The sequence below is a fragment of the Manduca sexta genome, chromosome 4, assembly GCF_014839805.1.
Source record: "Manduca sexta isolate Smith_Timp_Sample1 chromosome 4, JHU_Msex_v1.0, whole genome shotgun sequence".
NCBI lineage: Eukaryota > Metazoa > Arthropoda > Insecta > Lepidoptera > Sphingidae > Manduca > Manduca sexta.
In genome coordinates, this window is record NC_051118.1 from 3129308 (window position 1) to 3154484 (window position 25177).

The 25177-nt window shown below is 36.9% G+C and overlaps 2 protein-coding genes across 2 annotated transcripts in view; one reads left to right on the plus strand and one right to left on the minus strand.

Moving 5' to 3' along the window:
- Positions 1 to 3016: 3016 nt before the first annotated feature.
- Positions 3017 to 9121, minus strand: LOC115452186 (zinc finger protein 761). The gene is made up of 6 exons (XM_030180653.2): positions 8922 to 9121; positions 6884 to 7254; positions 6448 to 6703; positions 5552 to 5744; positions 4483 to 4614; positions 3017 to 3235 (listed from the first exon to the last, which is right to left on the minus strand). Exons 1-6 carry the CDS (start codon positions 8998 to 9000, stop codon positions 3067 to 3069), a joined length of 1200 nt encoding a protein of 399 aa, XP_030036513.1. The 5' UTR covers positions 9001 to 9121; the 3' UTR covers positions 3017 to 3066.
- Positions 9122 to 9368: 247 nt separating this feature from the next.
- Positions 9369 to 25177, plus strand: part of LOC115452187 — a 48339-nt gene continuing 32530 nt past the window's right edge. The window contains exon 1 of the mRNA XM_037442734.1: positions 9369 to 9696. Coding sequence (XP_037298631.1) covers positions 9629 to 9696 — 68 coding nt within the window. The 5' untranslated portion in view covers positions 9369 to 9628. The remainder of the gene's footprint in view (positions 9697 to 25177) is intronic.

Genomic DNA, 25177 nt, shown 5'->3' on the forward strand with positions numbered 1-25177 from the left:
TGTGCTGACGGTACAAATGTGGCCATTCCGCCATCTTGTTTATAATAACGTGCCAATTGACAGTTACCGTTAAGTGTAGATGTGTCGGTATTTTTGATATCTCAATGTATTTTCTATGCACAATTTTGTCTCTGTATGTGTAAGCTACATTCCCCGTGTGCTACGCTTGTCGGTCGCTTTCGTTGTGTTGTGCTTATGAATTTTATTAGGTTATGAATTTTGGAGGGAAACTTCAAGCCGTTTGACTTTTACTGACCCTAAGGAGTTTATATTTGGATTGCAGTGTTTTGAATTTCGATTCATCAGTTAAATTTATCTTAAACGTTTTACTTTGCTTAAAGGACTTAATGGTTTTAACGCTAAAGCTTGTCCTTCCTACTGGCAATCAACATTAATAAACAAATATATTCATATATTCCGATCCGAGAATAGACCAATCAAAGTAACGTGTGAGCTATACTTTCATTTTACTTACCAGCACCGCACGTGGCTTTGACCGCCAGAAAAGCCTTTTCCGCTATAATAGTCGTTAAAATACTACAACTCCAAAACTATTTATTTAAAAATTTTGTTTATTTTTTTTTCCCTTAGAGCAAATGATCGGGATAGAAAGTAGTATATCTATTAATACAGGACATGATCCATACGTGTGTCAAAGTTCATCCAAATCTGTTAATTTGTTTGGGCGTTTACTTCTCACAAATATCTAACCATTTTCATAAACTTCCTCATTTATTTTAGCAAGTTTTGGGTTAGTTTATATTCTGGATCGATTTAGAGATATTGAAGATTTGTTGGCGATTTTTTTTTAAATATTTCTGAACATTGACACCATTTCATAAACAAGGCTGTTTGAAGTTTCCTTACAAACTATATCTATGGTGCGTTACGTCAATATACGCTGTTTACGGTTTAGGGGTCGATAAAACTAATGAGGAACTTGCCAAAGAGCACTAAGAACTGCTTGTCTACATAGGACGTCTCTCACAAACATAAACACTCTTTGAACATGAAGGGGGATGATTTACCATCAAATTAATCAATTATTTGACTAATATATCATGCTCGCACCCCATAGAGGTAGGTACAGAGTATATATTGACACGACACAATTTTGACATAAGTTTGTAATCGACTTCTAGACCGTAATATCACTATTTATATAGCAATTGTCTATAAGCTATATTGTATTTTTAAATAAACGGGGTTTTCTAATATTTAATTTAGTGCAAATCATAAGTCATAGTAATATCTGATTTTTTACTACCAGTTTTTTTCTGTTATTTAAAAACATAAAGAAAAAACCGTTAATTTAAAATTATTGCTATAACCTAACTTAACCCAACACAATCTGAAATTTCATTTTGTGCCACAATTCAGTGGCCACTGAATTATTATTTTATTATGTAGCATTATTTTATAATTTAACTTTTTTAGGCAAAGGTATGTTAACTATTCAGCCATGATTTAAATACTATGATTTATGATATGCAATAAACTTTTCAATGTGAATAGGTAGCTATTCATCACTCATCGCGCACACGATTTTTGTCGTAGAGTTTAAAATGTACGCCAAATGTTTAGGTTAATTTTAAATATACACTTATTAATGTATGAATATGTAAAACAAGGATCGCGATGCGCTTTTATCTTAACCATAGTTTGTTGACATACAATTTATTGCGATATTTTTTATCTAAAATATTCTTAATGGTTTGTGCTATAATTTTGTACGAAGCTAAATTATTGACAAATAATAAAATAAAGTTAAATACGTGAAGTTTCTGTACTGTTTTTGTATAGGTACGCTTAATAAGGAAAACTACTGCCTTATAAGGTAAAGTTTCCTCACAGCTACAAAGAATAAACTGATCATTCTGTCCTATGTTTCAAGCCATGCATGTGAACAAACTATAATATTTCTAATATAAATGTGACGCGGTGCACGATATATCGGGCCCGCAGTGTAGCGCCTCCTGTGATCGCTTAGATGTATGTAGTGACTTATCGAGTTGTACAAATTGTATTTATTTAATTTATTGTATAATAAAGAATTTTGAAATACATTGGCTCGTTTTATTAATAAAGTAGGTTAACTAGCAGGGCCCTTATTCTGTATGATAGTGTAAACGCGTAACGCGGCCGTGTCATGTTATCTTCGAGAAATGTGCGTGGAATGGTATTGTGTAAGCCAAATTTCTATAGTCCTAAACATGATGCGTTGTGTTACGTGCTTGTTACATACTGTCAAAATAACGTGCGGGATAGAGAATAAGGCCCCAGGTTTTACGATAATGAACATCGCCAAAGAAACTGCACATGCGCAATACATTGTACTTAGTATAGACTCGCATCCAGTGGGAGGCGAGTGGTGTTCGCCCTTCTCTAATCTAGTTCACATAAAGTTAGTGTTTTGTGTAAAAATATAAAATTACCTGAACCATGGAATTATTAAATTCAATTACCTATTTCATGGCCTGACCTCAATTTTTTTGATTTGATGTCGGATTTTATTATTTTCTTCCCATCTAATCAGATTTAGTCCCATCACTCGTAGAATAAAAATAACAATTAATTTGTCAGTGGCTTTATCCCACAGAGTTACGTAAATATTAATTTCATTTACACTTTTCATATCACTACATAGTATAAAACAAAGTCGCTTTCTCTGTCCCTATGTCCCTTTGTATGCTTAAATCTTTAAAACTACGCAACGGATTTTGATGCGTTTTTTTTTAATAGATAGAGAGAGTCAAGAAGAAGGTTTATATGTATAATATCATCCATTAAATAGTGGAGAAATACTGTTATTTTGTTATGTTATACCCGTGCGAAGCCAGAGCGTGCCGCTATGTTTTTATATACAACGTTCACAGTTTTTCTGTAGTGTATTTAGTATCAACATTGCACCCGTGCGAAGCCGGGGCGGGTCGATAGTAAATTATAATTCTCTTTGATTTACACACTGATCCACTCTTAACTCCCCTCCACTCAAAGCCAAGTAATAAAAACCAAATTCAATATAAAATCATACCTTTATTACTATACATACCTAAAACAAAATATCTAATTATTTTTCTTACAAGATAGATCTATAGGGCCGTCTTGACAATCAGTCTTCGCTTCTTGTGGCGGAGATTTCACCTCATTATGGCGAATGATCCCGTATAGAGGTACTGGGGGAGCCTCGGGGATGTTCTTTGCTTCATTGCACTTGGAATTTCTAGAATGTTGTCTGGAATTGGTAAGTTATTTCTGTTAAGTTGGCACTATATGTGTGTGGCGGTACAATTAGTATACTCACAGCCATCTCGTCACCATCAATGGATCTACGAGAAGACCTATGTGGTATTGACACAACTGTAGTGATTTATCGCATACCAATCACGCAAGATGGCGATAAACGATCCTGGATTACGATTGCAGAATTTGAGAGACGCGCTGCATATATACCACCTCCGAATAGGAACCGTCGGAGGGGCCGCGGCCGGTCACAAGCAACATCTGCCTGACTGGAGATCTTCCCCTTCCATAGAGGAACGCAACCATCTGTGCCTCTACAGCGGTGTCTACCTTTACGGTACGCCGCTACATGTGTACTTAGAGAGCAATGTGTAGTGGGCTGGTCCGTTATCCCAGATTTGAGTAATGCCCATCCGAGGATGAGGGATATCTGTTTGCTGAAATATATCTTTGTGAGAGGTTTTTTTTGTTGGATGTAGGGAGGGGGGGGATATTGGACCTCAGAGTCAACACCGGGGAAAAGCTGCGAATGAGATACTGAAATCACCCAGCTTAGCGACTGCAGAGACCTGAAGGAAATGATCTGAAGGAAAGATGAATGACCTGAAGGAAAGTTGGGAAAGTTGGGGAAAGGGAAAAGGAATCATCTTAGGATGGGTGGAAGGAAGCAGGCCAGGAAATGTTCGTGAGATCTCATAGGTCTTACTGCAAACATGAGGTATACACACTGAGCTGTATGCCTTGGACCGCGGCACTGGCACTTCTGGAAAGCGAAGTGGAACCCACGTGGACGGAAAGATGTTTAGTGTAATTTCGTCCTTGATCGTTAAATGTATAAGGTCTAATGTGTCATGTCCCACCGTGCACGGGCGTGCATTCGATGTGAGGACTGAGCACACAAGAATTGAGGCAGGGGGTGTTATAGATGGTTTCCATGTTGATATATGTCATGGTTCATACTTGTGACTGCCTCAGTGGCGTAGTTGTATTGCATGTCCGGTACAATAGCGCTCTGAGGTCCTGGGTTCGAATCCCGGGTCGGGCAAAGTGATATTTGGGTTTTTCTGCTCAGTATCAGCCCAGAGTCTGGAATTTGTGCCCGATATGGCGATAGGCTCGCCCCCTATTACATCATGGGACAGAACATACTTGGCGAAAAGTGGGTGCCCTAGTTGCGCCTCTGCATACCCCTTCGGGGATAAAATGCGTGATGTTATGTATGTTTATGTTATGTCATACTTGTACTTCCTGCATGCGTCTGCGCGGTGCCGCTCGAGGTACCGCCGCTGGCTGAACGCCTTGCCGCACTCGGGGCAGCGCCACTGCCACGAGTGGTGCCCGCGAGTGCGCTGGTGCGCGCGCAGGTTTGAACTAATTACAGAATTCTTATAGTCTAGCGCGGTAGAGTGCTACTTTACTGCACTAGTGAAGTCTAAAGACCTAGTATACCTGCGCGTGAACTACGAGAAATTTTATGGAATGTCCGTGTAAAAATTCAATGAAGTAATTTTGTTGCTAATATATAATTATGTAGTAAAAGTATTTTATATTTTCGGCGCTTGATCTTACCTAATCGATAACGAAATATCAAATAAATATATTTTTTTATATCTTTAAAACTTTATGGTACACTATAAGTATTAAAATGTCATTAAACCAATATATCAACATTTTATGAGATTACTTGGAGCTCGCGCGCAGACTATATTGTTCAACAATTTATAGCGTAACAGGACATGAACTCTCATACGCGATACCTACCCCCATATAATAATAGGAACATTCATATAATAAAATTCTTCGTACTATCTGATTGACTGCCACACAACGCACAATTTTCAATACCATGGAGCTTCAGCAACACACTGGACTAGTGTGCAATAAGAAAGCTGATCTCGTCTCAGACGTATGACGAATAAAACCTAGAATCCAATGTTACCGATCAGCAATCGCCGTATGGGGGAGGGAACGCTTCCATATGTAAAAGTGGAAGTGGTCTTTTAGTACCAGCGTCGGTCAAACCTTTATCGCAGCAAGTGCCAGAAAATTATTTATTTATTTGCACAGCCAACAAAACATACACCATACATAGTTTTTTTAACAATTCATTAAGTAATTGCTGCAGTGCTGATTTAATTACAGGCTGTCACAGGATGAACATATTAATACATAACAATAAACAATTGGCTGCACCATAAGTGCAGTATATTCTAAATATAAGACTGAATATAAAACCAAATTTGGGTTTCAACAAGCGAGTTCAATATTTTCTTATTATACAATACCTACAAACGCAATACATTCTCACCGGTCAGCAAAAGTCCTGCCGCAGTGCGGATGAGGGCAGGGGAATGGTCGTTCCCCTGTATGCAGACGGAGGTGGCCTTTGAGGACCCAGGGTCTGTCGAAACCCTTCCCGCAGTACGAGCACGTGTGGGTGGTGCGCGCCGGCCTGCGCGTCTCCGGCCAAATAGGCTCCGAGACTTCTTTTTTGACATCAGCTGCACAAATAACAAAAATAAATTATCTTTATTGCAACTGTTAATCACAAACAAGATTATTAAGTATATTTCTTTAAAGCTATGATGTAAAATAAGCGGCTTCATCGCATAGTCGATCACTTCCAAGCACTCTTCGTAACAAAATGCTTTATTTCAGTAATTAGACGCTGTTATCAAAACTATGGTAAAGCGAAATCCCCACCAAAAGTCGGTAGTATCTCTGTATATTTTGTTCAAGAATAGGGCGTACTGTAAATATAACCCTGGCACATTCTGACGAGTAAGTAGTAGTCTTAGTATCAGTGGCGAAGAGTGAAAGTTTTCAAAAGGTAACCCGGGGCAAAAGAAATTACATTAATTAAAACATCGCGGCCAATTTAACAGGAAACAAAAACTAAGACAAACGTTAGTAAACCTAAAAGGGAAGCCGGTAGGAATCGGTTTGTACGGACGCTTCGCCACTGCTTAGTATTCAGGTGTTAATGGGTTTAACTAAAAAAGCAAACGTAACACGTTTTCTCATTCTAGATTAGTTTTCTACTCTCAATTTACTTGAATTCAGGTGCTGCACTAATATAAACAAAAAGCTGCAGCAATCTATAAATATACAAAAATGATTCTTACCACTTTTTTTAAGACTCTATTCTCCTTTTCAGCATTTGCTAAGACCTTAAAGAGAGTAACTTATAAAAATGATCCTTACCATTATTCTTTAAAGCTTTGTTTTCCTTATCGGCCTGCTGCCATTCAAACGATTCGCTGCAAGTCAGCAGTTCTTTGTCAAGTTTATCTTCCACAGTCTTCTTGGCGAGACTCTTTAGTTTCTCAGCGATTTTGTCTATTTCAGAGCCGCCCTTGTTGAAATATTTTAATGGATCTCTGTTCTTTATTTCCTCGATGATGGGTTCTAGAGGTATTTTCGGCTTGCGTTTCTTCATATCCTCTATCTTCTTTAGTGGCTAAAATCGTATAACATTGTTTAGTTTGTTAATCTTTTTTTTATTTAACTTACAAGTGAGTATGAATCAAGTAACTATCAGAATTGACAGACATCGATTATTTCGAAAATTGAGAACTTGAACAAAACTGTTTTAAGGAGATTTACTAATTACTAAGCGCAATTTGGACAACATACATACCTCTGTTCCAGTATTGGCAATATTTTTTTTCACTTCATGCAACTTCCCATCACAGCTCCTAGCTTTGCGCGCTCTAGGTTTCTCATAATACTTTCTAGTCTTCGATTCATTAGATCTTAAATTGTACGTCTTATCCTCCTTCTTAATAAGTCCTTTTTTGAATACAGGGGATGTAACAGGCTTTTCGGACTCGGCAGCGAAATCATAGCATTCAGCATCGACGAAGCTTTGCACGAATTGACTTCGCTTTAGAAGTTGCAGGTAAAACCTATTGCATATAGGCACCTTGTCATGGTATATTGTCTCTGTATTTTTCAGTAGATTCTTCTGTCGTTTGAGGTTTAGTTTCGTGGTCCGAGGTTTTGTTTCTGCTGTGAATTTATTTATTTGTTTTTATGATAAAAAGTAGTCCATACCATTAAAGGGTATGAAAATTGTAGTGGTAGGTTACAAGATAATCGCATTCAAACAAAACAATAACACAACTTTTAAACTATGTAATAATAGAGATCATGTACTGTCGAGACTGAAGCCGTGGATTAGATGTTAACCCTGTTTCTAGTTTATAATTAAAACAATAAATTGTCGTTGAAATAAAAACTAAAAACTATTTAAACGGATTTTATCGCGGTTTTTTATATTATTATTTTCTCCCGACGTTTCGAAGACTTTGCAGCCTTCATGGTCACGGGGGACTGAGGTGTTGTTCATCCGTAAAGTCAAAGTTACAATATCTACCTACATTTTTCAAATATACAACTTTTTAAAATTTTATCTGTTGACGGTCCGATCTACGCAGAATGAGCTCACAGTGTCTTGAGGTCTGGCAGCCGGTCTTTTGGGATCCGATTTAATTAAATGTAGAACAGGATCCCAGGCTTGTGCAAGCTTCCAACCATCTTCCCTATTGAAATTTGGGTGATTTTTAATTTCAATAGCCTCGCGAATCATCCTAGGCAGGAATCGGTGTTCTTTGGCAAGGATTTGTGGCTTGTCTAATCGCAAATAATGATTGGAGCCTCCTTCAGAATGTTCAGCGACTGCAGACTTCGTAGAGCGTCGGTGTTTCACGTCAGCTATATGTTCTTTTACGCGGGTCCCTATATTTCTTTTTGTTTGTCCTATAATAAATTGTCGCTTAGAAGTAGTGATAAAATGTTGAAGAAACGATAAATAGATCTGCATATTTTATAGAGCATTTGATGTGCACAAAACGCAATGCTCTCTATAGTACAACATGACTACCAAATAATATGACAGTATGGAATATACATATGATATAATTATTTTACCCTCACCATAGACATACACTAGGTGCTACACGCAGCGCCACCTGCGTGATAGGACTTATAAATGTCTCACTATTAACTTTTCTGGAATAACGTGAATATTTTATTTAAAATGGCGGCAAACTAGTAAGTCTTTCTAGGTGGTAGAATGGAGTTGAAATTCGTATTGTCTATGATAAGAAAAACCAATGAAGTATCTACCTTAGACTTCCAATTAGTGTAAAAGTAGAGATCTTTGGGGCTCTATCCACAAAGCTTTACTATCAGAGCTTTTCTGATGCAAAATGTCAAATTAAGAATTTTCATGTGAATGTTAATTTATACTATAGATGGCATAGACTATTCTTGTTAAAAGAAGTATTCTTATCTTCTAGTAGGTTCCAAAATGTAGAGTTTAGTAATACAGATGACAACACATGCCTGGGGTATATTTGAGTCATGTCAAAAAGAAGATGATAAGATTTATCCTATATTATTAGGAGTATGTGTCCTCATATGAAAGAGACTAATAAAAGTAATCTACAAAAACGCTTAAAAAAATATTAAAACGCAACGCAACCAATACAAACTGCCAAAACGCCGCTTGTCTAAAACTTACAAATGGGCAATAATAAACCTGGTTACTCGACTACTATAATACGTTTATGGCACATACAATAATGACTAGTTAATTAACATGACTATAAAATAAACCGTACAATGAAAACAACACGAAATTTTAATACTTCAACGAGTATTTCTCTACTTACTTTGAGGCGATATATGAGCAAAATCATGTATGAAATCATCGTAGAGCTGCCTTACGGAGTACAGGAAACACCTGGGCATTGTTCTATTGCACTTAAAATATGTAATTAAGTTTGTAATTATACCAAAAATTCAATAAAACCAACTCAACATTCATAATACTTGTAGCGCACTTGCTGCTATTTGAAAGACAGAAACAAGCGAAAAGAAACATTTCAAATATCATAAAATTAAATTTCGAATCTCACCGCCGCCGGCCAGTGTCTACAAATCCGTGCGTTTTATTTTTTTTAAATCCGTTTACGAAGTTCGCTTTGATCAGCATCGCAATAAACCTCTGTTCGGAAAAGCTCACGGTGTCAGTGGCGTGTGTCGTGAAAAGCGTAGATAATGAGCGCGCGCGCGTCGAGTGCGCGGGGCGGTGCGGGTGGAGGGCGCGGGGGGCGGCGGGTCGGAGGGCGCGCATCGATTATTCGCCGCCTAGTGTCCGTCGCGCTAGCACGTACGCTTTTTATATTTAGATTTGCCGCCCGAAACGATCGCGACGCCGGGAGATGTTAAATTATTGCGTGTTATCGCACCGTAATAGCCGGTCGGGACGCGCTCGTGTGTGTTATTATATTTGTTGTGTTTAGTGTTTGGTGGTGGTGGACGCATGAGGCGGCGCGTCGGGGTGGCGGTGGTGAGTTGAACTCGCCGCGGCGTTGAGATGGGCAACTCGTGCAGCTCCGGGCAGGCCCACAAGGATAAGGACAACGTGTCTCAGCAGTCCGAGGAGTGAGTACTCTTTGTGTCGTATGAATATTGATGCGCTCGTGGACGGTGGACGCGCCGTGAAGGTCGCTCGCCACAATGCTCTCGTTAGCTAAATGGGCTGAGTGAAAACAACGCGCTCTTATGTCCGCTTTATTTGTGTATAATACGACGCGCAGTGGCTGTGATCACGGAGCAGTCGCCACTCGAGTCTCGAGATAAGCGACAGGCGTGTTGTGGACTCGTCAAAATAAATCAATACGGTGTAACCGCTTCTTGCCTACAGGTTGTCTGGATCTGCACTATTTGCATATGAGGCATTTACTATTCCAAATTTAAAAATTTCATAGACAATATTTATTTTCTTTGTAAATAAATCAACAGGAAAAGGAAAGAATAATCGAACTGTTCCATTTCCACATAAGATAAAGTTAATATTGTGGAAGAAGATAAATGGTACGGAATTACAAGAAAAGATGCAAAAAAAAATGTTCTATAGATAAACTGACGAAACAACGCACAATATTTTTTAATAGCATTTACAAGAAAAAAACATGTACGATGTCCTTAGTTCTCTTTATTCCGTGACTAAATAGATTTCTACAGAATACACAATTAAAACCCATTACAAACTTCTGAAATACAACCTGCATGAAGAAGATTAAATTACTTAGTTTTGAATCGATAATGATGAAATTTCCGAGAGCTTTAACACAATCTATCCAAGATAGCAGCAACCTAAACAAATATAGAGGCATCTCCCCGCTGGATAGAGCGTTGATTTACGATATAATGAAATGGGCGTAGTCAATATTTGCGGAAAGAAGAATAACTTTAATGACAATTTCTTAGTGAAGTGCAATTCAATTGAGCGATGGAACGTTAAGATTATTTCTATCAAAATAAGAGAAGTTTACAAATGTGGCCATAACGGATTTTTGCCTTTCAGAGAAGTGCAATTTTGACTTCATACTCTCCAATGGAGGGGGATGAACTTTTTCGAAAAGGTACCCGACATAACATATAGGTATGAATATGCATGAAGGCGATCTGCAAATCGTTCTAATGATAATTAGATTCTAGATAAAAGGAAGGCGGCAGGAATCGGGTTATACGGACCCTTCTCCACTGGTAGTCTCACTAAAACAAGAGGGATAGAGGAAAATAGGTTATAAGGAATCGACTACATAATTCATTTACCTTCGATTGGAATGAACGACCCCAATCACTTTTTCGATCCATCGTTAAAATGAACCAATGAGAATGAAGTTTTTTTGACAAATTACAACTTACTTATTATGATTGGTCCATTCTCGAGACCGGATTGAAGATCGAAGTACGGATCGTTTATTAAAACAGAAAAATCATAAAGGAGAATACAACTTATCAACATAGGTCGTAAATATAGAGTCGTGAGAAACTAAAATTGACTCTACATTGCCTCATATATTGATTTATCTAAACATTTACAGCTAAGCAATAAGTGGGCGTTCCAAAATTGAACCTGCTTGTAACACCCAAGTCGAATCCAGAGCATCAACATCCAAGGCTTTGGATCCAGAACACTGTTGTATATTGCCTTAGCAGGCAAACGAGCAAGCGGTCCGCCTGATGGTGAGCAGCATCCGCCACCCGTGCACTAAAGCCAATCCAGAGGTATAGCCAAGCCGTTGCCTGCTGGGAACAAGAGGCACAACTAAGTTGTTGCCTACCGAGATCTGGTGTTGCTGAGACAAACATGATCATAGTACTGTAATCATACTGTATGCTCTTATGTTAAAGCATTAGGACTATGTATAAAACCTTATTTACTACCCAAACCCCCCGCCTTCCTGGACCAACATCTTTCCCACCCCTTCAGCTAACAGCTAGGTACGATCAAAGCATGAAGTATATACGTTGTTGCCATGTTTCAGAAATTTACTGAAAGCTACTTTTAACACGTTTTTGTAAATGAAAGGGTTACATTTTATACAATTTTCTATACCATCGGAGTACATGTCGTCATCTGCTAAGAAAAACTACACTTGAAACTAACAGTTGTTGATATTAATGAAACCATCAGTTTCCTAGTGTTTTCTGGTGACTTAACAGCATCCACGCGACAACTTATAAATATTTTTAATATCTTTTTAAAAAAAAAAAAACAAACTGCGATAGTTGAATTGGTTTTGGAACCGACTGCCGAGACAAAGGTCTGCAGGTACAAACTTCAAGGTACGCACCTTCTAGATAAGTATTAATTTTCTGAAAAGTTGGTATTTCTCCGGTCGAGCCGGCCTATTCAAACAGCATTACTACTTAACCTTACTTAAAAACTCTACGTAAATAAGAATTTAAAACTCGGACCTAACACCCCATTATTTTTTAACGAAACAAACTGCTTTTTATTTAAGGAGCAGTTTTAATTAAGATAAGAGGCAGCCAAAGAGCTCAGGTACGAAATACGGTTCAGTTGAACGTGCCGTTGTGTTATCTATAATATCTATATTTATTGTCCTTAGTCGCTATATATTTTAAGTTAGAAAATTCAGACAAGTAAGTTCTCGCAGCAATATACAGGGTGTCCAAGAAAATATTGTCAAGCGGAGGTCCAGAGATAGAGCACCCCTTGGGGTATCCGAATCACCCCCATGTATGTTCCGCGATTTTTCATAGTTTTCGAGTTATGAATATTTTTCAGAATTTTTGAGAATTTTCGGTTTGAACGATTAAATGTTTTCTTTTTAAAAAAAGTAGTTATTCCAGATTTTTCGTCTCGAAATTGACACTATTTTCTGGGACACCTGTATACTATATCAGCCCTATATTATAATATATTGTCCCACTGCCGGGCACAGGCCTTCTCTACGACTAATAGGGATAAGGGCTAAGTCCACCACGCTGGCCTGGTGCGGATTTGTAGACTTCACATTCTCAAAATTCTTGTAAAGAACTACTTAAGTATGCAGGTTTCCTCTCGATGTTTTCCTTTACCGTTAGAGCAAGCGATAATTCACAAAGAATTCATGCATTACTATAGAAAAGTCAGAGGTGTGTGCCCTTAGGTTTTGAACCTGCGGACATTCATCTCGGCAGTCTATCCCACGACCAACTAGACTATTGCCACTACTAAAATATTTATTACCGCGAACTTTTTCTTTGTTTATTTTTTATATTATTTCAAAATTTTCTATGATAGTAATACTTGAAAATATGTCAATTTTCCAGTAGCACATTGTGACAGTAGCCAAGTATTATTTCCTTATTATAATAATAATCTATTTGCACGAAAAGGTACAATAAAATGATACAAACAACATAGGCTTTAAAGAATTATGAAATAAAGCAAAAACAATTATGAAGAAACTTCATTCAAAAGCAATAAGTAAAAAAAATATTCACAAACTGTGACGTAGGTGTCATAATTAGCCTTCCATAATGACTGACGTAATGCCAGTTCTTACATAACCTTCAAGTGGCATGAACCAAAAAAGACAATATCTCTTTTGTTTTAATACAAGGTATCACATAGTTATTGTATTATTGTACGTCATACTATCAGTATTGTATTCTATTCTAAAACGAATTGAATTATTTTATTGGATGTCAAGGTCGTCCTTAGTCAAAAAAGTAAAAAGTGATAAAATTCTATAATTAAATACGTAATAAATATTTGTGATATTGGGTTTTTATATTCAGTATGAGACCGGAATCTGGAATTTGTGTCGGATTTGGCGATAGGCTTGCTATCTATCACATCATGGGACGGAGTATGCTAAGCGAAAAGTGGGTGCACCAGTTGCGTCTCTGCCTACCTCTTTGGGGTAAAAGACTTGAATATTTTTGCGTTTTATGTCGATAGAAAGTAATTACGATAAATACCGAGAGGTTTCACTTTAATTCCCATGTTGAATATGTTTTAAGCAGTGAAAATTAAACCTTAATAGATTTTGAAGCCACTGGAACAACTGGGCAACATCTTTTTCACAAGATGACATGTTTAATGCATCATCATCATCAGCCGCTGGATGTCTACTGCTGAACATGGGCCTCCCCCAAAGATTTCCAGATCGCCCTATAGTAAGCGACCCGCATCCAGCGACCTCCTGCGACTATTATGAGGTCATCTGTCCACCTCGTGGGTGTTATCCTCTATGTTTAATGCGATACTTTATATTTCATTAGTGACTTCAGGAATGGGAGCTGTTACTCTCGCTTTTCAATTGCTAAAAGAAGTAATTCGATTAATTATCATTTGGCTTATTAATTGCAACATATTGTAAAGGTGCCTTATATATTACTAATTGGCCTATCGATTGCAAAACATTATTAAGGTACTTTTAAGTTAAAAATATATAAGGACTTGCTATCTGACTGATACAAAGAAACGGAAATCTCATTTTTGTTTGATATTATTAAAATTAGTGACTTCTAAAAATATTAAAATAAACACCAGCTCAAATTTAAAAGGGATGTGAGGTATGAACTTCCGAATAAACAAAAGATAAAATATATATAAACAAAATATATTTTCATCAACTGATAATTTAATCGCCCTTTGATTCAGTTATAAATCATTGATCAAACAGTCTGAGAGTGACCTTTCCACGGACATTGCTTTCAGCATGTTTTTTCTATAAATACACTGCTTTTGTTGGTAAGCATCACGGAACAAAGAGATAAGCATATTAGTACCAGTAATATAATAATAATATCAGCCCTGTATACTGACCCACTGTTGGGCATAGGCCTCCTCTACTATTAAACTACTCCTCTACTAAAGTATCAGTGGCGAAAGATAAAAATTTCGAACTCGACGCCGCATATAGGTTATATGATATGTACAAATGCGGATTGCAAATCGTTCTGATAATAATTATATTCTACAGAAATCCTATATAAAGGGAAGCCGGTAGGAATTAGGAATCGGGTTATATGGACCTTTTGCCACTATAACGTACACTGAAGATGATGACAACCTGGAAAACGCGCAAATAAATTGTAATCTAAGGCAATGCGCAGACGTTAAGTTTATAGTCAACAGAACACACCTAATTTTTATGAATATAGTTCTAATTGTTACATCGAAAAATAAATGTTGTCTTTCGACAGTTGTCAGAATTATGCTAGCTTGCTCGAAAAACTTAAAGATATAAACTTAAAGATCATTCTTTATAGCACAATATACGGGAAAACAAGAACTCAATCAAACATCATTGTCATCAAAAGAAACACTGGTATATGGGATCATCACTCATATATGGGAGTCCGCCTGGGTAGGTACCACCGCAATGACATTCAACAGTGATTGCAATTAGGAAAGTTCGGGGAGTTTTTGGTCTTACTTACCAAAAGACTTTTCTATGGGACATTAGTAGTGTCCTGGTTAATAAGCTGGTGCCTATTCAAGCTGTAAATAACCTGCATATAGCTAGACTCTGCCATTAGATGAAGCTACTTGAGCCACCACCTTGTTGGTGGTAGGATTCTTATCCGTCCGGATACCGACTACGGTACACAAAGTATAAAATCCGCCATAATCTGTAAGTGTGAGAAATAAATTATCGTTTGCTCTGGATTCCATTTCACTTGCCATCAGGTGCAGTGGAGACTGCAGACATTTTGGCTTGCCGGTATTAAAAAACGACTGTTTTTTTCCATGTGCTCATATAGAGACTTTCACCCTCACACACACTACAACTCCTGTAAGCTAAGATCAGCAGTGGCCCGCATGGACACCAAACAGCGACCCTTGGCGAGTGCTCGCTACAGGTACAAAATGTATTTAATAACGGTGACATCACAATACTAGTGTAATGATATTCGCGATTGCCCGTGCGGTTCGCGTTTTGGACGTCAACCAGAATGTCTGTTGACAATTATATATCGCCGCCGAGTTCCGACAACGCATTGCGTTATGCCGGCCTTGGGTTTAGAAAAGTTAGTTTGTCTGTTTGTACGCATTTAATTAGAGGTCAGAATTGCATGACAAACTAGAAGATATTTAAGTGATTTCTACTGCCCACATACCAATAATTTCGAATATCACGCGTGCGGTATCCGTAAACTAAAATAAGGAGGAGGAAATAATGAAGGTAATGCAGGCCTGTTGGAACTGGATATACACAGGCTGATCCCGCAACGCAACACTTACGTTGGCCACTTTGGCAGTTTTTAACACCCTGTACACGGTGGTCGCTATCCGAGAGCACATAAAATATATCCTACCACCCGCAAAAGCTCCAATAAACAAATATGAAAACCCAACTCGGCCTACTTCTCCAAATGCTGTTTAATGCACGCAAGCCAACTGCACACTTGATCCGTAATAACAATGTGACAAAAGTAATTGCTCCAATTACCTATACATTGTGCGACATGCCCGAGCAACGTCGCATCAACCACGCTAGGGCGGTCACCAGACATCGATTTGGTAATCGCTTGTAATAATCGATTTGGTCGCAATCCGATAATCGGAATTTTGTTACGATAAAATCGTTTTGGGGTTTTGTCATGTCATGCAAATAATTATCGATGTAATTGATTAATTGAATAATGTTCTCTATTATTATTTATTGTTAAAGAAAATTATTATTAACAGAGACCAAATTATTAATATAAAAGATAAATAGAAAACGAATATAAAAGACTGAACTAAGAAAAGAATGTTGCAAGGTTTAAAGTTGCACTAATATTTATATGAAATTATTACTTTTATTATAAAAATCTTCACCTTGCTGTGTTAAAATTGAAAATAATTTCTTATTAATTTTCAAACGAATAATCAAAAGTGACGCCCCCCAAGCATGATTTTTCTGGTCAGGCTATAATAGCGTAAAATGAAATTAAATATAAAAATCGTTCTTTTAATACCGATTACTTCATTTGATAATCGATTTATAACAAATATACAGCATCTCTACTTTAATCTTACATTACTGATGTCATAAGTGTACACATCATAAAGGTAGTGAGTATATCTACACCAATATATAAAAATAAAATTTGGAGTTTGTTTGACAGCGCTAATCTCAGGAGCTGCTAAATCGATTTTATTTTTTTTCACTAAGTGCTATCCACTTTTTATCCCTCATTTTTATCCTGGCAAAAACTATTACACGTGGACGGAGCAGTGAACAACGCTAATAGTATAGAAAATAATTGTGCGATTTCAAAATCGAATTCGATAACTCACTTTTCATGCCCTAAGTACGCCATTATACCAATAACTCGAGAATAATATTTGGCATAAATTAATGTGTGGTTGACAATATCTTGTACAGCATCAGGAATCTCAGGCGAAGTGAAGTGAGACGTGGTGTATCTACTAAGGAACATCTAAATTGTAGAGGTCCGTATAGCAGTGCCGAGGGTCCATACAACCCGGTTCTTGTGAGCTTCCTTTTATGTAGTATCTAATTATCATTAGAACAATTTGTAGACCACATGCATACATATTAGTACCTATATGTTGTGTGGCGTTCCCCTTCGGAAAATTTCACCTTTCGCCACTGCCGTGTAGTGAAATAATAGACCGATAAGGCAAGCTTTGTTTTAGCTCGGCACTGCTGTACTACTGGAAGAAATGAAGTTTTTTTTTTCTTTCTAAATTAAAAGTTAAACATTAGATTTAGTTAATTTTACTCTACCAGGTCGCAAGCAGTCTCCACCAGAGAAGAACGGCAACTCTAGTGTTGCTCTTTCAAAATCATTGTGAAGTAGGCATATAAAAAATACGTTTAGGTTTTCATTTTGTTGAGAGCAGTTCTTTATTGAATGTAATATTTTTGGAATTTCAGAATACTACATCTATAATTTAAAATGTAAGCATTTAACCCAATGATAATTCAAAATGAAATCATTGACTGAATCAAAGAATACAATTGTAAGTTTTCGTATTGGCCTGTAAAATGGACGTATAATAGAAAATATAGATTAAAACGTAAAATATTGTTGAATGGTTTGAAGTTATTAAAACGTAGCATTTTAAAGTATTTGCATTTGACAAAGAGTTTCCTGTTCCTTTGAAGCACACAGCGTTCCGTTCCACGCAAAATACTTTGCATTTTTTCAGCATTCTCTTTGCGAAATGGTGTTGTGAATTTTTTGAATATTCTTCTTGCAAGGCTGCGTGATTTAAAATATAATGGGTCATTATCAGATAATATTGTACATGTATTAATTAACTACGTTTAATATTTTCATGTATGGATGTGTCAAATCTTTAATTTCCATAATTTCCAAGTAATAAACAAATATTGATGGGTTATATAATCCCGATATGGCGATAGGCTCGCCCCCTATCACATCATGGGGCGGAACACACTTGGCGAAAAGTGGGTGCCCTGGTTGCGCCCTGCATACCCCTTCGGGGATAAAATGCGTGATGTTGTGTGTGTGTATATAATTATTTGCCACCTTGTTATCACAATAGCCCAGAAATTCGCACGACGTACACTGGTATGGTTTCTTTACGATGTATGAACGTATCTTTTTGCCAAAAATACGAACCGGAGTTAAATCCCAAAAGATATTTTAATATTTTTTATTATAATTGAATGACGAGACGAACACGTCGCTCGTCTGATGGTAAGCGATATGACCATGAACAATAGAAACATTATAAAGAACTTTGTATTACAAAGCCCGAAAGACGACCAAGTAGGCTTGGAATCATAAATGACCGCTACGTCATGAGGGAAAAGAATACAGGCTGAAGATGAAGAAGGTAGAGAGAGGTGGTGTCCCTCCGGGAATCTTACTCACCTTACCAAACTAACGGTCAAGCCATGACATTCAATTTGCAAAATTCACTTTAAAAACCTTTATTTATTATTTAGTCGGCCTCGGTGGCGTAGTTGCATTGCATGTCCGGTACAATAGCGCTCTGAGGTTCTGGGTTCGAATCCCAGGTCGGGCAAAGTGATATTTTGGTTATTCTGCTCAGTATCAGCCCGGAGTCTGGAATTCGTGCCCGATATGGCGATAGGCTCGCCCCCTATCACATCATGGGACGGAACATACTTGGCGGAAAGTGGGTGCCCCAGTTGCGCCTCTGCATACCCCTTCGGGGATAAATGCGTGATGTTATGTATGTATGTAAAACCTTTATTCTTTGTGAATTATCGCTTGCTTTAACGGTGAAGGAAAACATCGTGAGGAAACCTGCACATCTGAGAAGTTCTCTATAGGAATCTTCGAGGGTGTGTGAAGTCTACCAATCCGCACTAGGCCAGCGTGGTGGACTAAGGCCTAATCCCTCTCAGTAGTAGAGGAGGCCCGTGCCCAACAGTGGGACAGTACCTACATAAAGGGCTGATATTATTATTATTATATTATTACTTTAAAAACCAAGCGATAGTAATCTAAATTCTTTTAGATTTCCTGTAGCCTACGTTATTCAAGAAAGATGTCATTAACTCTTAAATTTTATTGCTTAATACACATGCTTAAAAGGTGCGAATTATGTCTACAGTGTGTCCCTTTGCCATTTTATTTCCCTATATCAGTGGATAAAGCATAAATAAGTTTCATCACAAATCTATTAATATCATAAGAACTTTGGCAGCCGCATTGATTCCAACTCAAAAACATCACTAAGCCTACGGCTCTCGAATCTCCCAAAATATTACTCAGAAACAGATTTTAAAATAAGAATACTAATAATAGTTTGGTTTATTATTAAACCCATTTGTCTTGTATGCCACACAAGAATCTATCCAACTAAAATTATAATATGAAAGTTCTGTGTAGAAGTTAATGTACCTTCAATAATTTTCAAATAAAACGATCGATCTTCAATAGGCCATGATTAAAATACTTCATTCAGAGGGGTAATATGTAATACTTAAATAAATAAATGTATATTGAACGGATTTGGATGAAATTTAGAACATAGAGGCATCCAGGCTTTTTTATGGCCATAGTAAAGTAGCTGTACTGATAACTGAAATGTGGTCTAAATAGTGTTGACTAACGAGAGATGATTATCTCTCGCCAGTCGAAGTTCTAAACAGGCCTGTTTGAATCTGGATAAACATAGGCTCCTGGAACGCGACACGCATTTAAGACTACTGATAGTTTTAATACATATAATATTTTCATCTCAGAAATACACTTTCGAAACCCCTACAGAAGCATCTATTCCAGGTGGAGATTTCACGTATAGATCCGCGATAAAAGCCAGCTCTAGCATTAAATAGATCTTTTATATTGAAAATAAAGTGGGGGACGAGTTTACGACTGTTCCGAAGGCCACACGCGCTGTGACAAAACTTTATTTTATATACATATATTTATATCTAAATGATGACAGACCGATTTATATTCTAGAGTTTATTAGGTAGAACTGTTTTTAAGGTTTGCTTACTGCAGCCATTTGGATTGTAGAAAAAAATACCTATTTAATTAATTAATAACGAGTAGACTAAATGATATGCTGCCTATATGGTATTGTCTCGTTTTTTTAGGCAGACTTACAGACTAGTATAGATTTGAAAATTACATAAGTATATAATATGTAGATATACAATTTAATGCACCTTACAACATACAGGGCACAAGCATAATTTATGAAAACAATATATAGTAGGTAAAGTTTTTATAGCAATAAATAAATAATCTAGACAGTTTTACAGTGATGTTAGTTTCGTTGTATTTTGTAAGGCAGTTGGGATTAAAAACCCCATAATTTAATTTAAATTACAACATAAACTAAACTTCATTCTTTCTTAAGAGGTTGCAATGCCTTAAAAATTCCTTCGCTAATCATTATATTATACTGAACTAATCCCTTATTGGACACTCATCAGTTGCCCAACAAGCCCCTTTCCTTGTTACTATAAAATACAACTTCTATCACATAATTATGCTACAAAATCCCTATACTCCGACACACAATTAACATAAAAGGTTAAATACCTCCAAAGTCCCCACACATATTGATTTTTAAATTACACCACGATCGGACGGACAAAGGAACCTCTTCAAGTCCGTTTCAATGGCGGGGTTTTAATTTGAACCTGCATATTAATGCTTTTATTGCCAACATTCTACTTTGAGATGATTTGTTTTGTAATGATGCTAATTTTAAATGGTTATGTGGTGTTCATAATTTCACATTACCTCTGTTGACTTATATTTTGCTTGAACCTTTAGATTATTGGTTCCCAAAGTAGTCCAGGTAGACCCGCAGGGGTCCATGGGAGACTTGATGGGAGTTTACGTTGGCGTGATAAAAAAATGGGGTTCAAAATTCGTAAGCGGCGATCCACGAAGTTTATCTGTTTTTGATCGTAAAGTACTAAAATGTTGGCTCGACTTCACCTATCAATGTAGGCACATAATATTTTAAGAATCCCTGCGACTGTTACATGTAAAACCTTGCATATTCCAGGGGATCCATCGGAACCAGAAAAATTATGAAAGTGGTCTATGAGAAAAAATTATGGGAACCTCTACTTTAGATTAATGCGCGATCCATTTTGGCGCGTCAGCTACTCATAAAATACTAACACATCAATTGAGAAACTCCCCTCCTTTTTTGGATGTCGGTTAAAAATAATATAGCATAGTTGGGTGTGGAGTAAAAAATATTATACATTTGTAAAGAACTAAACGACACCACAGACATTTTTTTATACGAGTACAGTAAAATAAACCTACTGCATCTGATGGTAAGTGGGGTCCAATAAAATGTCGACTGACGAGAGATGATTACCATCGCCAGTTGTCACAATTATGCCGGCCTATTGTAACCGGTTATACAAAGGCTAATCCCGGAACGCGACACACTTACGTGGGTCACTATGGCGGGTTTCACTCCTTATGTACGGTGGTCGCTATCCGGGCGGACCCAAAATCATACCACTAGAAAATCGTAACAGTGTGACATTCAAAATACAGGCAGCTATAGATTAAAGAAAATACCTGATATATCAATTTACCTTCAATACTATAATTGCAAAATGACGAATGATCTTTATAAGGCATATGATTCAAATATACATCGACAGTTGAAAGGCTAATTGACTTACGCGACATTTTTTTACAACACAAAATTTCATACATATTTAAATAATAATATATAATAGCCCTGTATTATATACCGTCCCGCTGTCAGGTACGGGCCTCCGCTACTACTGAGAGGGATTAGGCCTTAGTCCACCACGCTGGCCTAGTGCGGATTTGTAGACTTCACACACCTTCGAAATTCCTATAGAGAACTTCTGAGATGTGCATTGTGCAGGTTTCCTCACGATGTTTTCCTTCACCCTTAAAGCAAGCGATAAATCACAAAGAATACACACATAATTTTAGAAAAGTCAGAGATGTGTGCCCTTGGGTTTTGAACCTGCGGACATTCGTCTCGGCAGTCCGTTCCACAACCAACTAGGCTATCGCCGCTTATATTTAAAATCAGCACTTTTTTCTATGTTTTTTTACCTAGTTAAACATTTCGAAAAAAAAATGTCGCCTAAGTCAATTAACCTTACAACCGCCGATATAAATATGGTATATTATTCAAAAACCTAATTCAGAAAGGTAAAAATGTAATCCTCAGTAATGCATATACTTATTTTCTTCACAATATAATAGGAAGATTCCATACAGCCCTACAATATAGGCACAATATTTCCATCTGGAAGATGAAGGCTGACCTTTTTCTCAATTATTATTTGTGAACACGGCAAATGGATATTGGTATGGGCGAAAGATTTGGGCTGTTTACCCAAACTCCTTAGCCTAACCACGGAGTAATGTGGAATTGAATACATTATTTTTGCATTTTAATTGAATTGACGTACACCTTTTTATTTATAGTTTCTTGGTCATTTAACAATCGTTTGAATCAATCAATTATAAAAAACGATACACTGATTATGTATTAATTACATAGTGCTTTCGGGTAAGTTCGGATACGGGGTAAGTTCGTATAACGAAAAAATACCATGAATTTATGGGTATTTTTTAGTTTAAGGTACATAGGCGGTTACGCTGTCTCTTTTTGCCCCGCCCTATATACCACAGTTGGTGCTACGATCAAGAACGGATGCGCTGTGTACATTAAAACAAAAAAGGTGGATTTCGCTCTTCTTAACATTTTTGAGACTTTTACTTGATTTGGTGGACCTTATCATACTAGCATTAGAAGCGTTATTAGAACGAAGTCCGAACTTACCCCGCGAAGGTCCGATCTTTTCTACGGGTTTTAAATTTCTATACTGATATTATCATCTATTTTTAAGCTTACACAGAAAGAATTAGAAGATGATTAAATAATCACATAAAGTAGCATTCATAATAACCAGTTTCATGTATAAAATGCCGGTACCGCTTAAATATTTTTTGAGACAAAAAATTTTTTGGAGATTCCTCGAACCACACCGAAAAACCGTCCGAAATTAGCCGAACACACCTTACTTTTTTATTATTAGGTGAGTTTTTATAGCATTTTGGACTGAGATATAAATACTAGTATTTCTACAGCTTACCCCTTTAGGTAAAAGTTTATAATCTAGATTACTGGCAATTTTCATTAAAATAAGATAGTGTTTATTTTGAAATTATAGTAAGTATTGCTCGTAACTTCGCCCGCGTGTAAAGCTTTTCCCGCTAAAAAGTCCTTAAAACACTTTACGACGTGAGCGACATTTATTTAATAAGCAGATAAAAATCCATTTTTTTCCAATCCAAAAATTTGTATTCAAATATTTTGAACCTTGCTGTTACAAAAAATGAATTCAATTTCATACACAAAATATATCGATGCTACACGCTAATATTGACAAGAGAATCAGTGCGTTTATTTAACAAGAAATTATACGTTGCAGCTTGGCAAATGTCAGTCTTATTTACAAAGCAATAACTTTCAAATTCATTTCACAAATCAAGTTCCAAATTCTTCATGCGTTAACCGAGTGGGGATTGCATTTAAATCGCTTACTTTTCTTGCTTTTGGGGTCAACATGATTTATAATATGGTAGGATCTAAATTCTAAAGTCTTGTTCCTAGAATTTCATATGCAATTTTCGGATTTATCCAGACGTGGTAGAACTTCGGACAGATTTTTTTCTCCTGACCTTAACTTAAATACATTTTTAATCAACCCATTAAAAACTTAAAACTTATATAAATCGGTCATTAAAACCATCATCTTGCGCTTGCACATCGGATTTCACAGTTCATTAGTATATTGGCAACTAAAATAATCGAACTAAATAAGTATTAAAAAAATGTCCGGATATTTCATAAATTATTTCAAAATGATAACTTGACTAAATGTGTTCATATAATACATATCTTATATACCACGGTTTATTTATACGTATATAGCTTTGATATTTTGATTTCGTCAAACTCCTCTTTAACCCACAGTTTCCGACACACGCGTGATTATAAACGTCAAACAGTAGATAAATGACCGTTCGCAAATTAGAAACGCTCGCCTCTCACGCATGTTTTAAAATAATACACGGCAAGTGTTTTACCAGTTTTGAACAGGATTCCGTACATTAAAATAAAGTTATATTGTAAAATTCGACTCCTTGTATCATATCATCGGAATGAAAAATCATTTGTTCCGGGATTAGTTACCTCCTGCATAATTTGTTTCCAAAAGTCTTTTTTTGATACGTATCCGTAGTCTTGGGAAAAAAACTTCCTTCCATGATGTTGCCTTAGTGCTATATCCTTCTTAAAAACTTTAAATATTTTCAGTAGACGGCTATGCCGCTGGTATAGTGGATTAACATGGGAGACTGTATCCACTCTCCAAACATCTACAAATAACTAGTACAGCTTAAAAAAAGAACCAAATAAATGTACCACAGAAAAAGTCTTCTAAAACATACAAAGAACCCTAGATTCGTTTTTGACATTTGTGTTGGCGGGAAATTATTAAAATGAAAAATGGCCGCCGTTCGAGCGTAACTGCTGAGTGCGGGTTGTAAATTATCAAAATAAATAATATAAATCTTCACAAACGAGTGGAAAACTTATATCGGTTATCTAAAACACACAAATACCGCGCCGATGATTTATATCAACGACAAATGGCGGGAATTGACATAACCTCAAAATTTATTTTTGGCGCGAAATTACGTTCGTGAATTACGTATTGGTTGATTGAGTTGCTATTCGCGAATTTAGGGAATTGAACACTGATGATAACAATTATAGAATTCCGTTCAAAAGACTAAAGAAATTAGACCTTTCTTCCAAGTCGGTAATACGAGAAAACAAAATAATAACAAAGCTACACGCAGACGTAGTGCACTAGTATTTTTGTATCAGACTCCGCAGTCAATATCGGGTGAAACCTCCGAATGGGAACTTGGAATCTCCTGGCTTAGCGACAGCAGGGACCAGGAATGAAGGGGATAGGGAAATGACAGTTAAGAGGGGATAACTGGGGAAGGAAGCGTGGGGAAAGAGAAGGAACCTATTAACATGGGAGGAAGGGAAAAGGCCAGGAAATGTTCGCGAGCCCTCATAAACCTCAATGCGAATTGAGGCACAAAT